Source organism: Myotis myotis, unplaced genomic scaffold (genome assembly GCF_014108235.1).
Source record: "Myotis myotis isolate mMyoMyo1 unplaced genomic scaffold, mMyoMyo1.p scaffold_m19_p_3, whole genome shotgun sequence".
NCBI classification, from domain to species: Eukaryota; Metazoa; Chordata; class Mammalia; order Chiroptera; family Vespertilionidae; genus Myotis; species Myotis myotis.
The window spans coordinates 121,911,039-121,928,718 of record NW_023416335.1 but is presented as its reverse complement, the minus strand read 5'-3'; the positions used below and the strand labels follow the sequence as shown (position 1 = coordinate 121,928,718).

At 50.9% G+C, this 17,680-nt stretch overlaps 1 protein-coding gene across 13 annotated transcripts in view; it reads right to left on the bottom strand.

Annotated features, from left to right (window-relative positions):
• Positions 1 to 17,680, bottom strand: part of TEAD4 (TEA domain transcription factor 4) — a 90,983-nt gene that overhangs the window by 7,844 nt on the left and 65,459 nt on the right. For 8 of the 13 annotated variants that reach the window (XM_036301697.1, XM_036301699.1, XM_036301703.1 and 5 more), the window contains 3 exons: positions 12,555 to 12,743; positions 11,537 to 11,689; positions 6,261 to 11,430 (listed from right to left, as the gene is read on the bottom strand). In XM_036301697.1, the coding sequence (XP_036157590.1) occupies positions 11,317 to 11,430; positions 11,537 to 11,689; positions 12,555 to 12,743 (456 nt within the window). In that variant the 3' untranslated portion in view covers positions 6,261 to 11,316. Of the gene's footprint in view, positions 1 to 6,260; positions 11,431 to 11,536; positions 11,690 to 12,554; positions 12,744 to 17,680 lie in introns of those variants that run through there. The other 5 variants (XM_036301705.1, XM_036301702.1, XM_036301707.1 and 2 more) reach the window with 3 other exon arrangements.

The window sequence follows — 17,680 nt, the reverse complement described above, 5'->3', positions numbered from 1 at the left end:
CCCACCGCTCTTAAGTCTTACACTCCCTGTGCTAATCTCTGATGTGAATGTGGCCTTGCCCCCATCACAGAGATCAGATCCAAGACTACAGAGCATTTGGATATGGTCCTGCGGGAATAAGTAGAACAGGAGGCCTGATGTAATTTTATTGATTTTTTGTGATTTCCCCCTACTAGATGTAAGCTCTCCGAGGATCATGGCTGCATCCCCAGGAGCCAGAACCATGCCAGACACATCCTAGGGGCTCAGTAAGTATTTATGAGATAAATGAGGCCTGTTTTGGCTCTAGGCATTCAAGCCAACCTTTCTGAAATTCCACATCAGGGTCCAAGTCTTACCTGATAAAGACAGTGGTAAATGCCTATTTTGTGCATGTATCTCCCTTGAGGGCGGGAAACCGTGGCTAAGGGCAGGATTTGATTCTTCTGATGCCCCCTTGCCCTAATGCCATCTCAATGCCACCTCCACCTCTGGCCCAGCTGCACGGTTCTGCAGGGCCCAGGCCAGGGGGAGAGGTCCTCACCCAAGGACATGAAAGGACACAAAATCAGAGGCAGGAACAGAGCAGAGGGCTAACCAAAAAAACTTCAAGGGGAATGTGATGAGTTGCCAAACTTGAGAGAGCAGAAGCAAATATCAAAGCCAGGGACTACAGCCAGGAATCCACGATCCAGGGAGATGAAGAGCAAGAGCAAGTGGGCCGATGGTAACTGGGGAGGCGCCGAGGCCTTTCCCTGAGGCAGGCATGTCAGGCTTGCTTTAAAGTGCCTCCAGGAGCAGTGCTAGGGTGGGTCAGACAAGATTAAAGGGGGTCAGGGGTAGGATGAACAGAATGGTATTTCCTGGAAGTAGGGGGCTCTTAATTTTCTAAGGTGAAAGCTGGGGAGACAATCTGGGGTCTAAGTCACACAGCTGGCTTCAAATCCCACCTTCCACTTTCTGACTGTGAGCTTTGAACAAGTTACTTAAAAATCATCTCACCTTGGCTTGCTGTTAGGAAGGCGCAAACCCTTAATCAGCTTAAAATCTGTAGATCCCCAACTATCTCAAAATGACATTTGGCATGCATCCACCACAAAGTGTCTACATCAGGATCAGTGGGATTTAGGGAAAGAAACTGGAGAGAAGTCAGCAAAGCAGTTACTGAAGAGGAAAAGCAGAAGGAGAGAATCATGCCAAACTTAAAAAGTTCTCAGCTTGGCCTCTGAGGAGGGGAGACTGCAAAGAGAAGCAAATCCCTTTGATACGGAGAAAACATTTTTATGGTCACAGGCCACTCAGCAGACTGGGTCTGAACATCTGATTGCTACCCAATTACTTCCAGGAGGGACTGCTAGCATGCCAGCTGGCAAACACATTTTCCCTCCAATGTTGGTGGTTGTCTAATTTTCACTTCCCTTTATTCTCCATGGCTACTTGTACCCTACCTCACCCCTATAAAAATATAGGCATTTCCCTGAAAAGTGAGAAACTTTGCTGCACAAGAAAAAAAAAAAGAAGCTTTCCCTTTAATGTCAGTACTCTTTGGGGGCTAATTTCCAACTACCCCACCCAGCATCAAGCAAACTCTGGGGTAGAACCTTATGTGCATTCATGACCTACTCTCCACCTATATTCACGAGCACCGGGTGAGGAGCCAAAAGATCCAGGTTGAAGTGTAAGTCCTGCGACTTAGTAACCAGGTGACATGAGTTAGTGATTTCTCTGGGCCTCGGTTTTTTCAACTATGAAGACAATGTTTACAGCAGTGGTTCTCAACCTGTGGGTCGCGACCCCTTCGGAGGCCGAACGACCCTTTCACAGGGGTCGCCTAAGACCATCCTGCATATCAGATATTTACATTACGATTCATAACAGTAGCAACATTACAGTTATGAAGTAGCAACGAAAATAATTTTATGGTTGGGTCACAACATGAGGAACTGTGTTTAAAGGGCCAGAAGGTTGAGAACCACTGGTCTACAGTGTCACAATGGAGCTGCACACACCAGGCAAGACAGTGTATTTGAAAGTGCTTTGTAAACTGAAAAGTGCTATGAAGAGTCAGCAGTGATATTATTATGGTTGTCGTTTTTACAGCTGTTCGTGCTTCAATCACTATGCCTCTAATGTTTGTTGCCAGATCCAATGATAGATCAGTTAGAATTACATTTGGCTGCTAATTATAGAAAACACAAAATAAAAGTGACTTAAACAAGAGTTTATTTACCTCTCATGTATAAAATCTGTACAGAGCTGTTACGGTGCTCCCTAGTATCAAAGATCCAAGAGCCTTTTCCTTTTCGTTTCTTTTCTTTTCTTTTCTTTTTTTAAAGCTGTGAATCTTTTAAATATGTTTTTATTGATTTCTGAGAGAGGGAGGGAGAGGAAGAGAAACATTGATCGGCTGTCTTCCACATGCTCCCTACTGGGGATCGAGACTGTGACCTAGGCATGTGCCCTGACCGGGAATAGAACCAGTGACCTCCTGGTGCATGGGCCAGTGCTCAACCACTGAGCCACACCAACTGGGCTGTCCTTTTTAACCTGTTGCTTTTCCATGGGTAACTTCCATTGCTAATGTCATCTCATGGTCCTAAAAGGCTGCAGGAAATTCAGCCATTACATCACAATGTAATCAATGGAAAAGGAGAGGTGAAGATGAACATGGCCCCTCCCTTTGAAGTTGCAGTTCTACTAATACCCACTGGCCATATAATAGCTGCAAGGGAGCCTGGGAAATATGGTTTTTATTTCTAGTGACCATGTGCCCACCTAAAATGGAGGGGTACTATTACAAAGAAGGGGAGATCACAAATGGTCATTTCTCCACCATCTTTTTGATCTACCGGCCAGTAGCATTTCACCACTTTCTGTGGAAACATTTTTTTCTCTTTACTACTGAGAAGAAAACCACACTGCCCTGGTCTCCCTCCTCTCTTCCATCCTTAAACGTTGGAATGACTCGGGCAGTCCCGGGCACCTCTTTCTTTTCCATCCATACTCTCCTCCTAAGTAATGTCATTTAGTCCCAAGGATTTAAATACCAATTCAGATGCCAATGAAGTCTAAATGCAGCCCTGACATTTCCCCTTGATTCCACTATCATATATGCAGCTGCTATTTGACAACCCCACTTGGATGTCTAATAGGTATCTCAACTTTAACTCTAGATCTCCACCCACAAACTTGCTCCTCCCCAAGACTTTCCCATCATAGTAAATGCCACCAATGACTTAAGCCAGGAAATTCTGGAGTTAATCTTAATTCCTCACTTTCCCACACTCCCTACAACCAAACCATCTGGAAGCCATAGTGGCTGTCTTCAGGACATAACTCAAGGTCACCCATTTTCTTTCAAATCCACCACTCTACTCTCATCCAGAGCACCATCAGCTCTCACCTGGACCTTCAAATAGCCCCCAACTGTGTCTCTCTGCTTCCATTCCTGCTCTCCTATTATCTGTCTTCACACAACGATCACAGTGGTATTTTAAGTAAGAAAATCAGGACAAAGGTGGTCGATTCAACAGAGCTACTTTGCTCCCTCTTGAAACCCTTCTAAGAGGACTGTAAAGGGATTTTTTAAAGTTTTCTCTAAAGAACTTTAAAAAGAAAACAGGAGAGGAAATAATAGTAAGAAAAATCCAGAAGCTAGAAAACAGAACAAATACCAACTGACTTAGCAAACCCAAAAAGCTGAAACCTAACCCAGAGAAAGTAAAAAAGGAACATGATTTATACCATCAACTCCCCCGAAGTCAAGAATTGATGGTACCAGGTATCTCTGGAAATGGAGGTAAAAACAGGGAACTGCTCAAATTCAGTTTAAGAAGAGACAGCACCCCAAGTCATCTCCTTGACTCCATGTAGTGGGGGCTGCCCCTCCCCAGCACAGCCAGAAGCTGGGGTGCTTTCTGTGGGAGAGGGTAACACTGGTGTGTCTGGGCCGGGGACACCAGGTCCAGTTGAGCACAAGAGTACTGCGCAGCAAACAGGAGAGCTGGCAGAAGTTTCCACACTGAATGTTGAGACGTCCCTGACCATTTTCTCCCACTTACTTCCCAGTATGCTGGTGGCCACAGTTCTTCCCAGCAAGAAACTGGGGGAACACTTTCCACGGAATCTGACCTGGCCAGGAAGAAACACCCTAACAAAACCCACTCCCTAAAGTAAGAGCCCCACTGTATGGCCACAGGCGGCCTCCAACACCTCCCACCTGGGCCGAGCCCCCTGGCTCTCAGTGCCCCTCTGATGTGGAAGCAATAGCAGCTTCCCAGGCAAGGCCCTAACACCAGAGGCCAAGACTAGAACAAACCAAGAGAAAAGCACCCGGAGGAAACAGCAGGGCGGGAGATGAACCGCATCCTGAAGCCATTGCTTTCCTCGGGTAAATCAGCGGCGGTCTGGCTACCCGGAAATAAGGACAGGCTATTCCCCCGCTGCACTCGCCTTCCTGCCACTGAACACACCGAGTTCTTCCCCACTTCAGCACCCTCCAAACGGGGTTCCCTTCTCTAGGTCTTCACATGCTGGCTCCTACTGTCACCTCAGAGAGGCCTTCAGTGAGCACCCACTCTGAAGAAGTCCCCACCAGCCACTGAACACAGCCAGCTGGTTCTGTCATTGCATACGGTAAGTGTCTCAGGCATCGCGAGCTGGATGTGCTGGATGTGGTCTCTGCCGCCACCACTCACCTGTCACAGCCGAAGGCAGGCATCGGCAGGACGTGCACCGGCAACGGTGGCAATGTTCCAGTAAAACTCTATTTATGGACACAAACTCGGACTTCCTATCATTTTCACAAGTCACGAATGTTATTCTCCTTTTGATATTTTTTTCATTTTTAAAAACATAAAAACCATTCTTAGCTTCCAGGGATTAAAAAAAAAAAAAAAAAAAAGGCAGCAGGCCGGATATGGCCAAACTGTTTTGATACATCATCCTGTTTTATTTTCATTAAAGCACTAATCACTTCCTAGTATTTTCTTGTTTATTTGCCTTTTTTATGGTTTGTTTATTATCAGTCTCCCCTACTAGAATGGACGTCATGAGAGCAAGGGTCCTTGCATTCTCCCCTGGCACCCTCACCACCATGCATAGTGCTTGGCATACAGTAGGTGCTCAGTGTTTACTGAGTGCTGGAATGATTGCTGTGCCACACCAGCCCCCAGCCCCTCCCACCGCAATCCCTCCTGGAAAGGCCTAAAAGGACAAGTCTTGGGGGACAATAATGGCACTCCCACCCTACTCTTTCCCTACCCTTTCTGCTTTCCTGCTCCTTCCCCCTTTCCTGTGAACCAAGAAAACTCAGTCTAAGGCTGCCTCTTCTCAGTGCTCTCAGACCTATAGTTAGAGAATAGTGTCAGGTCACTGATCCAGCCCACACAGGGGGAGCTGCAGGTTAATGGGGCTTCAAAATTATCCCCTTCGAATTCCAAGCTAGTGAAGGGGACCATAGCACAGCAGCTAATATGCGTTCGGTGCTCTGAGGAACGCCAACCGACTGCATATTCACAAGCATTGGGACTTTTCAGCATCATGTAATGGGTGTTGTGGTTACAAAAAAGGAGCCATCTCTAACCAATTTCCGGAGGAAAAAAAGATTCCTTGCTTCTTGGATAGGAGAATTCAGATCCCCAAAGTGGAGACAGGGGCACGAGACTCTCACCATTGCTGGCATAGTCCTTTAAGCCCACCCAACCCCCTGGTTGAACATATGCACGAGCCACCAGACGCAAACGATCTGGTTTCCCACGGGGGAGGAGGGTGCTGACAAGCACACACAGGTGCTCCCACGACCTGCCCCATGTGAGTTAGCGAAGTGGCACTTGGGCTTACCAATCACACTGCTCTTTGTGAGCAAAGCTCGTCGTGTGGGCCTGCTCACTGCTGGCCAAGGGCGACAGTGAAGTTCCTCAGATGCCTAGCCAGGACCACATCCTACCAGCCCTGCCAGAACCTCCTTTTGACCACGTCCAGATGCAGTGGCTTTTTGTGACCCTCTTTTTCATACCTAATGCTGTGCTTCTAAAAATGCAGAGCTCACAGAAACTAAGGAATTTACATGACCCAGGTGGCAGCCAAGGCACTTGTCTCTGACCCCCATGCTTGCAAGCACCCCCAAGTACTTTCCATTCTCTCGGGAGGGGCTGGGCTGGCTGGGCAGGCTTCCGCTGGCCTGGTTCAGTTATGATGCCTCTGTGGCCCCTGCTGCTTCTGTTGCTCTATTGACAGATGACTTTCATTTCTATTAAAAAAAAGATCAGTCGACAAAAGCCTTTGTGTACATGGTAGACTTTACTGAAGATGTGGAGAGACAAAGGGGGTTTTCATAGCAAAAATACAAAAACTTGGTTGAATATTAGACATCCTTGAGCTTAAAAAGACCCTTAGCCATTTCCACCAACTGGTCTCCAGCCGCCTACAAAGGCACTTGACCCTTCCCCCATCCTTTCTCGGGAAGTAAACAAACAAATTCCAGACAGTTTCCTACTCAGAGTGACTTAGCCAACATTTGTTCTGTCCTCCCTTTTACCACCCTCCACTGGGGCCCTGGGGCCAGCTCTCTCAGCCTTGAGGCCTCCTCCCGCCTGTTTTGCCTAGAGCTTGTTCTGTTCTCTAAAAATGTGTGTGTGTGTGTGTGTGTGGAGAGCAGTTAGGTGAAATGTGTATGTGTGTACAGGTGAAATTTTTATGCCCCCAAGTCAGTGATTTTCAACCATGTGCCGCAATAATTTTTAAAACATACAACATCTGACTATTTAGTCAGGAGCGCTGACCTCTTTTCCTTTAGGTTGTCAAATAAAAAAATGACAACAGGCAACACAATAGCCATCCGGTATGAATTAATCAAAATTATACCTATTCTTTTTTTGTCATATCAGCAAAAAATATATTTTTGGTGTGCCGCAGAATTTTAGTAGTCCACTTATGATGCTTCAAGGTAGAAAAGGCTGAAAATATCTGCCCTGAGTTATCAGCCTTCTCAGCGCTCACTGGGACTAGGTCCCAAGCCCCAGGTCACACAGCTTGTAAGAAGGCAATTCAGCCCCAGGTCGGCCTGGCTCCAGGGTTAAGGTCTTATACCCCTGCTTACAAGGGGTGTCAGCCCTCCTCCCGCTGGCCCTGTCACCACCCTGCCCACTGTCCTCTGAACCCTACAGTCAGGGGAAGGGAGCAGATATACGTAGTACGCAGGAGGCCTGGGCCAGGCCACACCATGGAAGCCCCTTGTTCCCCACACCCCTGGCTTTAGTCCTGAAAGGGCAGAGCCTGTGTCCGCACACACGCTCACGTCACACTTGTGCACACGCACCTTAAACTCCTTCTGCATGTGTCTCTCTCGTTAGATCATCCTGCTCTATGGAAGCTCATTGGTGGCCACTGGGTCACAGGCTGCTCTGTCATCATTAGACCCCACAAGACAGGCAGTGTTTCCACACCCCCCTCTCCATGACAGTGCCTGCTAGCTCTAGATTGTGTCAGGAGGGCAAGGGCTCCACCCCAGAGGCCTCAGGAAGCCTACACACCTCCCGGCCCCAGTGGCATGGATCCCACTGCCTGTACACGTGCGGTCACTCAAGCCCCGGCAAGGCTCCAGAAGTGGTGTGTGGTCTACAGGAAGTAACAGACCAGGAAGGCTATAGTCTCCACCCACAGAAGCTGAGTCTAGGAGGAAAGACAGACTCAGAAGCATGTGCTTCTCGGTAGTCCAGGAGGCTCCAGTGCTGTTTTCTAAAATTCAGATAAAAAAGACTGACTCCTTTGCTTAAAACACTTCCAGGACCCCCTTCCCATGGAGTAAAATCGAGTGAGGGGGGTTGCCCTGCGGAGGAGAGAGCTGGATCACCTCCCCATCTGGACGGCTGGCCTGGGCAGGATGTAGCCCTGCAGCCTCCGCACCTCAGCCCCTGCGTCTCTCCCTCTGTGCCCCCGACACACCCTCCTCTCTGGCCTGGAACACACCAGGCACTGTCCTGCCCTTGCCCTCCCCGGCTTGAGAGGCGCCCCAGTGTCCCACCATCAGGACACTCTCCTTCTTCCACAGCATGTATCACAGTTTACATCTTGTTTCCTTGCTCACTTTTTCTTCCTCAGTAAAATTTAGTAAGTGCCCCAAGGACCTCATCTGTCTTGGTCACCAACACATTCCCAGGGCCTGGCACAGAGCAGAATTTAAATAAATATGTGCTAAGTGAGTGAATAAATGTATGAATATTGCAAGAAAGTTAGTTCCCATTCTGTGCCCCCTTCCTCACCTTCAAAACGGACAGCACAGTATCTATGGGGTGAGGGTTAGCAGAGATGACAGAAGTCCCTGTTTGCTGGTACATGTAACAGGTGCTCTAACGGGTCAGGACTGGAATGCCTTTGTCACACAAGAGGAGCGGCAAACCCTTCTGCATGAGGAGGTGACTCCAGACTGGCTCTTGAAGCATGAGTAACTGTTTACCAGGGGAGGCAGAGGCCCGGGAACATGTGGGGCCACAGCCAAGAGGCAGAGCCATGCTGGGAGGAGTGATTCAGAGAGCCCAGGGCTGTCAGGGAGGCTGCAGGAGAGGTGGGGCCAGGTCGGGTCTCCTGTCTGCCCCAAGGGTCACAGTCTGTCCTACAACAGTGGGACAGGCTCTACAGCTCATCTGTGTTCCCCACGGCTGACTGGCTTGGGATTTAGTTATAAGTAGATGAATCTTCATTAGGCTACTGAGGTTAGTTCCTAAAGAAAAGGGAAAACTCACAGCCAACACACCTGCAGATTCCTTCCCACTCACAACACAAAAAGATCATCCCCTTCACTTGTGCATCTGTCCCACGGTCAACAGGCTGCTCATACATCCTTCGTGAGCATTTGTCTGAAAGTTCACAGTCAGCTAGCAGGGCGGGCACCATGAGTTCCCTTATCCAAACAGCCCCAGGAAAAGGGAAGGGCAGAGGGGAAAGGGCAAGGCTGTGCTGGTGACTGGGGGAGGGACGGGTAGCCTTACACAAACACAAACCCTCACAGACATGCGGGAACATGCCAGTCCGAGCCAGGGACTCGGGGACCCCACGCCCCGCCTCGGCCCCCATGAACAGTAGTGTTAAGCAACTTGGTATGAGATCTAGCAGTAGTCCGTGTGTTTGTTAAAGCTTTTTAATAAAGAGAGGGGTTCTGGCCTGTGGAGGACAGCGGGAGACTAGGTAACCCACCTGGAAGGAGGGCCAGCCTTCCTCCTGCTTGTGTATCCAAACACTGCCCATCCGTTAAGGGGCAGCCCCTCTCCACCGGAGCCCCTTCCCTGACTCATCCACACCCTGCTCACTCCCGTCTCTGAAGTACAGTTCACACACACATATCTCTTCCCCATCCGATCCCCAAGTCTCTTATTCTTTCACCAGCCGGTAGATGTGGTGTTGAGCCCCATGCTCGCTGGCTGACACCTCAAAGACATGCAATGCACAGCAAAGTCTGAGGATCAGATTAGCCAGTTTTCCAATCTGACTCCTTTGACCGAAAGCTCCTACTATTAACAAAGTATATGTATCAAACACATTTATGTGCTTGACACTATGCTAGGCTCTCTACATAAATGAGGTAGGTACTGTTATTAGACCCATTTTACAGTTGGGGAAACTGAGGCACAGTGAAATTAAGGAATTTTTCCCAAGTCACAGGGCTAGGCAATAGCTAAACGCCAGGATTCCAATCCTAGTGGTCTGACGCTTGCTCCTAACCACCACTCTGTACCCCTCCTAGACACTGTCTTCCTCATTTGTGTAATAATATATATTATCTTCCCGAGTGAGCGTGGGGCACAGTAAACACCTGTAGGCAAGTTGAATCCCAGGCACCTGGGATTGTGGTTCCCAATGGGGATAATACCAAGGAGCCACTAGATGGCAGCAAAGAGCAAGGCCTAAGCCTCCCTGAGGGAGGTGAGTGATAAGCTAATTATCATAACATTTGTTTAGAGCAGGGGTCTTCAAACTTTTTAAACGGGGCCAGTTCACTGCCCCTCAGACCGTTGGAGGGCCAGACTATAGTTTAAAAAAAAACTATGAACAAATTCCTATGCACACTGCACGTATCTTATTTTGAAGTAAAAAAACAAAACGGGAACAAATACAATATTTGTATTTGCATGTGGCCCGTGGCCGTAGTTTGAGGACCCCTGGTTTAGAGCATCTTGCACCAGGCACTTTGTAGACATTCTCTCTCCTCCTCCCTAAGGCCTTCTAATGTGGGTGCTATTGCCTGCCCCCTTTACAGGCTCAGAAAGGTGGAGACATTTGCCCAAAGTCGGGCAGCTAGGAATACTAGGATGAAGCCAGGACTGCTGAAACCCAAAGCTGGCCTGTTAGCAGGAAATAAACAGGTGGTTGCCTCTAGATGCAGCGTTGGTTCCACACCCTTCTCCAGCCCCGAGGAGCACAGAAACTACAGTTTGGGGAGGGAGTGGATGCCTGGGCTGGCCCTGAGGTGGTCACCACCCAACAGGCATCTTGGCTGGGAGGGAGGTAAGACTCACCAGTCAGAACTGGATGGTCTCAGAGACCACTGGGTCACCACAAACCTCTGAACAACTTTCTTGGCCTTCGCCACCAAAAAGGTGCTGCAAGACGCCAGCCTCTGCACAACTCGGCAGCCTGCTCCAGCACTGCCCCTCCTGTCCTCCATCTCGGGCTCCTCTGATCTAGAGCCAGTCCCCTCAACAAGCCAGCAGGGCCATGGGATCCACAACCACCAGAGATGAATAAAAATAAACGGCTCAGTGTCCCCTTCCAGCAACTCAGTCACCTCCACACCTAAAACCCACGCCTGGGTTGGACGGGCCTCCGTAAGCTGCCCCGCGGCAGTGGCAGCAGAGGTGCCGGGCGGAGCAGCTGCAGCATGCTCAGGGAGCCGGGTGCACACCTGAGCACGCACAGAATGGGAGCCACGCGCCTATCCTCAGGCCTCCCAGCGTGGCCAGCAGCAGAGTGCAGGGGCTCCAGGCAGCAGAGGGACCATCCAGCTTGACCTTCAGCGTCTGGCGACATTCCTGGCCGAGTCCACTGGAGCAATGGCTTCAGAACTGCCCATGATGAATCTCTGGGGCTGCTTCCGGCCCGCTTCCCAGACTGCCCCCCTTCTCCCACAGTCCTTCCCAGGGCTCCTACAGCCAGGTGGGGTCCTCTGAAAATACACATCTTGGGTTTATTTGGGGTTGGGCACTGCAGGTTGAGGCACAGTTTGTTCCTGGGTAGGAAGGGTAAGCTTTCTTGGCACTTCAAGGGGCTGTCCCCGCAGGTCCCCACCCCATGTCCCTACACACACACACACACCTCTTCCCCCGTCCCTGCTCCCCAAGTCTCTTATTCTTTCACCAGCCGGTAGATGTGGTGTTGAGCCCCATGCTCGCTGGCTGACACCTCGAAGACATATGCAATGCACAGCAAAGTCTCCTGTGTGTCTCTGTTGGTGACCACCTGTGGGTGAGAGAAAAGGTGAGGGGTTAAGGCCCCAGAAGAGGGCATGCCTTTTGCTGGGCCCTCTGCCCCACCCCTGCAGCGCCCCCAGCCCTGGCCCCCACACCTGCAGGATGGTGAAGTTCTCCAGCACGCTGTTCATCATGTACTTCTCGGGCAAGTGCTTCAGCTTGTGGATGAAGTTGATCATGTACTCACAGAGCGGGGACCGGTGGATGCGGTAGGAGTAGTGGCCGTTTTCGTAGCGGGCATACTCTGTCTGCAGGACCAGGGGACAGCAGGGCTTAGGTTCTCTTTTGACCACATTCAGCCCAGGCCCAGCTGCTTGGGGAAGCTCCAGGACCCACTGACTCTTAAGTGGAATAAAAGGCAGAAGGCCTAGAGGCTCTTGAGATCAGAGCCTTCCTCCTCCCTCAGTAACAGGGGTTCGAGTGGCAGCCAAGGGACCATCCACCTTGAGCTCCGATGCTCAGAAGGTGAGCATTGGAGGAGGAGCGCTTCAAGACTGAGTAGTGGCAACAGGCAAGACAGGATAAATGACGACTCAGTCCTGACCACACACTAAAATAACATGGGGAAGGGTGCACAGGAATCCTTGTGGCCATGGAACTGTCATGTATTTGTACACACACACACACACACACACACACACACACACACACACAAATACCGATGAAATCTGAATCAGATTGTAAGTGACATCAATGTCAATTCCTGGTTGCCAATAGTTATGCAAAATACTGCCCTCAGGGGAACTGGGTGAAGGGTACATGGAATTACAATTGCTTGAGTGTCCACAATTATTTCAAAACAAAAATTTAAATTTAAAATAAATAACTTGAAGTGCTTCTTACAAACAGCTACGACCCAGATTCCACCCTGGAGGTTCTGGGGTAAGTATTGTGAAGTGGGGCTTATGCACTGGTAAGTTTCAAAAGCTCCAGTGATCTAAGTGCAGCCAGGGGTGAGAACACTGGGAAGGGAGTGCCTCCTCCCTAGTACCAGCCCGGCATCTGGTGGTGATTAACATGAGGAGGGTTATCAATAACTAAGAGACAGTGAGGGTAAGGCTTCATTAGTTCAGACAAATTTGGGGAAAGCAGAGGGCATGAATGAAGACCAACCTGAAACAGCTTAAAGGTCTGGTTTAACAGTGCACAGGGTACTCCTACCTCCACTTTCTCTACCACCTGCTTGCCGAACGAGCAGACCTTGGTGGAGCAGGTGATTATCATGTTCTCGGGACTCTCGTACTGGCTGGAGACCCCGTAGAAGGAGCTGCCTTCGTCCTCCATGTTGGTGTTGAGGTCTGCCTGAAGGCATGGGAAAGCCAAGAAGCAGACAGGTAAGTCAGCAGGCACATGATCGGGGCGGAGACATGGAGACCTCTGGGGCCCCAGTCCAGGTTCTAGGGCCAGGAAGCAACCAGGAGGCTTTAAATGAAACCTGGACAGTAGGAGGCTGGAACATTTCCATCTTTCTTCACTTGCAGGCCTGGCATAAGATCAGGTTCTGCTGCCTAAACAACAGAGAAACACACTGGAACCTGCATTAGTTACAAGGCAGAAACATGGACCATGCCTGAAAAAGAACCAGCAGGAAGCTCAAGTGCCTGGGAAAGGCAGGCACCTGAACGGGGGGGGGGGGGGGGGGGGGCGGGGGGGGGGGGGGGGGGGTTGGGGGGGGAGCACGAGGGGTCAGGGGGGCATCCGAGGGTCCAGGCCAGGACATAAAATACTATGCCCCTAATGGTTTCTTTTAAATCAACTCACTCTTATTCCCTAATTCCATTCTTAGCAATATAGTCATGAAATCAGGGATTCTATTTTTCTAATATACATGAAAATAATTGCATATTTTTTAAAAATGCTTATTCATATGCCACCTAAAAGAACACTATGCAACCCTCTTAGGCTCTTCAGACTATACAAAGGTAGCACTGCCCCAGCACCCCCTAAGTGATCTGGACATGCCCCTCATCGCCCCCTGCTGGCAAGATCTGTTCAGTTGGCCTTGCCCCTTCCAGATGGTAAGCACCCTGGAGGCAAGAACTAAGATCTCCCCAGGGCTAGGGCAGAGGATGGGCCTTCAATAAGTCACGTGTGACTGTTCCACCCCTCGCCTCTGGGTGAGAAGAGAGAGGTCCCTTCATCCCAAGGAGGGACCTGTAATCTCCTGCTTATGAGGGGAGTCCTCTCAGCTCCAGCTCTGCCCCCAATTCAAATACACACCAGGTCTTCTGCACCAACTCCTCACTCACCTGACCTTCCAACCAGTCACCGTTTATCCTGCCCAGCCCAGCATAGGGAGAGCAGTGGGAGACCAGAGAGGCCGAAACACTGTCTCTGCTCTCAAAGAACTGAAACTTGTGGGAGAGCAAGTAGAATAAGTGAGCTGGTTGTCTAGGGTAGGATGAAGAGAAGAGGGCTGGGGAAGACAGAGAGCCCACAAGTAACAATCCAACGTCTGCCCCAGAACCTGCCCCGTGGTGACGCTGCAGGCCCAGGAGATGCCGGCCAAGGATGCAGACAATGCACCCAGATGCCCCACCTCATCCTCAGTGCCCCTTCCTTCCGATTACAACCCCACCCTTCTCCTTTCCACCCCTGTATCCCCCTACTCTAAGCACCTCCCCAAACAAGCTTGCTTTTCTACTTTCTCAGCCTAAGAAGAAAGCTGCCCGCCTACATTACTCTGAAAGGTGCCCCCCACCACTAGCCTTCCTGCCCTCAGAATGCCCCTTGTTCCCCATCCTCCACCCTATTCATAGCTGTGGTGCGGGTGGGCAGCTCACAGGCCATGCCTGGAACAGGTGTGGGGGATCGGGTGACTGACAGATGAGCCGGACAGCCGTAGCCTGGGTATGGGGGCTGGAGGGGCTCAGATTCATTGTCATGTGCTGGTATGTGCCTGGGAGAAATGTCAGGGCCCAGAAGGGAACAGCAGCCTGTCCGGGGTACTCTCCTCCCTTCATGGCCTCAGCTCAGCTCTGCCCAGCATTTTCAATTTGCAGACAGACATTAATGGCCATCAGTGTCCATGAGTCCCCTCTCTCCCCACCCCAAGAACAGAGGTGGCCTCTGCTAGTCTCATATGTTCTGGGGAGGAGGGGAGGTCTCAGCTTCTCAGTCCTGCTCCAAAACCCACCGTATGAATCCAACAAAGCACAGCTCACATCTCAACCCCTCCTGCACCCACATGCCCCTCCCAGCCAGGAACAATTTGTCCTGGCAGCCCACTGAGCTACTGCTGCGCTACTGCTGCCACTCCTTCCCTAAGAGCAGGACTTTCAGTGGGAGGTGGGTTGGGGATATCAAAGTCCTCCTCTCACTCCAGCGGGGCTCTGATCTCCCCAGCATGCCTGCACAAGGCCTGGGCGGAGCGGAATACTGCCAGGCAGGAGAAGAAAGGAAGACTTCAGGAGAGGGGCACTGTTTCGTTGCCTTTGTCATTGCCCGTGCCCAGTCTCACACCAGCTGATGGCTGGGCAGGAAGTGGGCAGGCCAGGGCCCAGGAGATGAGGGTCCAGATATCTGCAGACGCCAAGCTGCCTGTGAGGACCCGATGGTTGACCAAAAGTCTCTTGGTTTGTGAACAGGAGCAATTCTTTCCCCACATTTGCACTTCCCTGGTGCCTCTACCTTCCCCAAGCAAGAGGAAGGGGAAAGAGGAGATGCCCACCAAGATGTAGTGGCCACTGACATGCCCCCATCTCTGATTTCTCCTGTCCTCATGCTGCCCAAGCCTCTGGCCTTCAGAGATAGCCCGGCTCAGGCACAGGGCTGGAGGAGGCAGGCATACTGCCTCCCTTCACTGCTGGCTGACATTTCACCTCCCACCACTCCCCTCCCTCCAGGTCCTCAGAGACACAGCCTGGAGCAAGCCCTCAAAATTGAACTGCTCGTTTTTCAGATGGAGAAACAGAGGCCCAGAGAAGATGAGATTTGCTTGTTGAGGCCCAGTGTTGCCCGCCTTGTGCCCCCGACACTCTGGAAGGGACATGCTTGACCACCACGCTCCCCGGCACAGCAGTTGCTGCCCCAGGACCCTGAGATCCATTCTGGATTCTACCACTCGGAATGTGAGTTCCTGGAAGACAAGAGCCACGTTGGGTCCGCATAGCGCAGGTGCTGTGCACAGCCCACGGCCAGGGCACAAAGGCCTAATCATGTGTCCTGGGCGCCCACGCTTCCCTGCCTTCCCTTCTCCCATCAATCTCACCTCCAACCTCCTCACAGAGGCAGAAAGGAGAGGTCATGGGCCACGAGCAAGGCTACAAAACAGACAGGACAAGGGATGTCTGGGCTCTAGAAATCCAAGAAGCCCCACTGCCCAGCGCTACACTGAGGGCGCAGGGCTAAGACTGCTCTCTCTGTGCCGCCATAAGCCGTGTTCCACAGGGTCAGGGGATCCTTTTCCAGGCAATCAGAGCCTTCTCTGACAGCAGGGGAGCACCAGGACCCCAAATGGAGGGCACCCCGGGTACTGGGCAAGGTTTAGTGTAATGGTTCTGAGCCCACACCCGGGAGCCAGACTGCCTGGGTCTGAATCCTGGTCCTGTCACTATGAACCTGGTGATGCTGGCAAGCCACTTCACCTCTGTGCCTGCTTCCCCGAGAGGGAATGTGACTGTCAATCTGACCTACGTTTGGAGGTGTGGCAAGGATAAAACATGCTGATGTAGGTGATGGGATGCAAGCAGTGCCCGAGGTCATCTTTCACCGACCACCCCGACGCACCTCGCTGCGTGTATGTAACAAGACCCAGAAAGAGCTCATCCTGGCCGGGTAGCTCAAGGCCAGGCCCCTACTTGCTCCACGCCTCAGTCTCCCCCCATGTGTGGAACCGGAGGCCTAGGGTGGTCCTCATCTAGATGGTGGATAGAAGAACGCAGAATATTATCTCCAACTAAAAGAAGGCAGGAGCCAGTGAAAAGTGCCCCAAATATGCCACCTCCCCACTCCAGGGTCGTGTTCCCATAAATGCCTCCTGCCAACCAGGCCTCCCTTCTGACCCTCAGGGTAGTTGAGGCAGTGCTGAGGAACAGCCGCAAATCACGTCACCCAAGCCCCTTCTCCGAGTCAAGGCGAAGCCTGGACAGGTTTGGGGGAAGGTGGACTCAAGATGGTGTAGGCTTCTCAAAGAGAAGGCCAGAAGCCTCCCTAGGCCTGCAACAGGAAGGGAGCTGCCACGCTGGCAGTAGAGGAACAATGCTGTTCGGTTGCCCAGAGCAGAGCTTCCTGGTTCCAATTCCCAAGGTCAGGGCAGGAAGGGAGAGTAGGGAGAAGTAAGATTGTTTGAGCCCTTTCTGGCTGAGGTCCTAAAGAGATTGCTGCCCCTCACTGGGCCTATGTTATAGCAGTCTCCCACTTGTTTCCATTCTGGACAGTTGATTTATCCAACTAAGCACAACTCTGGCCATTGCCATGCCCTGTTCAAACACTTCAGTGATTCCTCATTACCTAAAGAGAAGGGACAGCAAATACACAGCAAACATACTACTGTCTTCCCCCGCTACAGCCGTGACAGGCATTACTAGTCAATCCGGCACTCTCTCCACATCCTTCTCAAGGCAGCCTTCCAACAATGATGGCCAGTCCACTGCAGGGACACTCAGGTTAAACCCACTTTTCTGGACACCCAGTTAAAATGGGTTACGAACCACACAAGTTCATTTTTCCCCTTCCAGACAGCCAACTAGAATGATAGTGAAGAACTTTTAAAAATGTGCTGCACCACAGAGGTGAAGAAAACAGAGAAGAAGCCATAATGACAGAGAGTTCAACAAATCTGAGGAGACTGAAGGCGGACCAGAACTAGAATGGTTTCTGTGAGGCAAAGGAAGCAAAAGGAATTACAACCTAAAAGTGCTCTCTGAGGGGTGACAGACAAGAAGTGAACTGATGTACTTCAGAGAAGCCCTGAGTGGCTTGACACTAGAGGGACCAGGATAAAACACGAGGAGCTGATTGAAGACTGTATATAGGGTGAACATAGGGTGGGCAGGACTCCAGGAGGACCTCTCCCACCCATTGGCAGAGGACGAAAGGGTAATAAGCTTCAGAAATTAAACAGGGCTCAGATGGGGGGGGGGGGGAGGAGATAAGAATGAAAACAGAAAAATAAAGTGAAACCTGCATAAGAAAGGGTAGGGTCCCCTAGCCCTCTACCCTGCCCCCCTTCCTAGAATTCTACTGATCAAGTATATTCCTTCCCAGGGTGGATGGAGAATTAAAGGAATCTCCTCTGG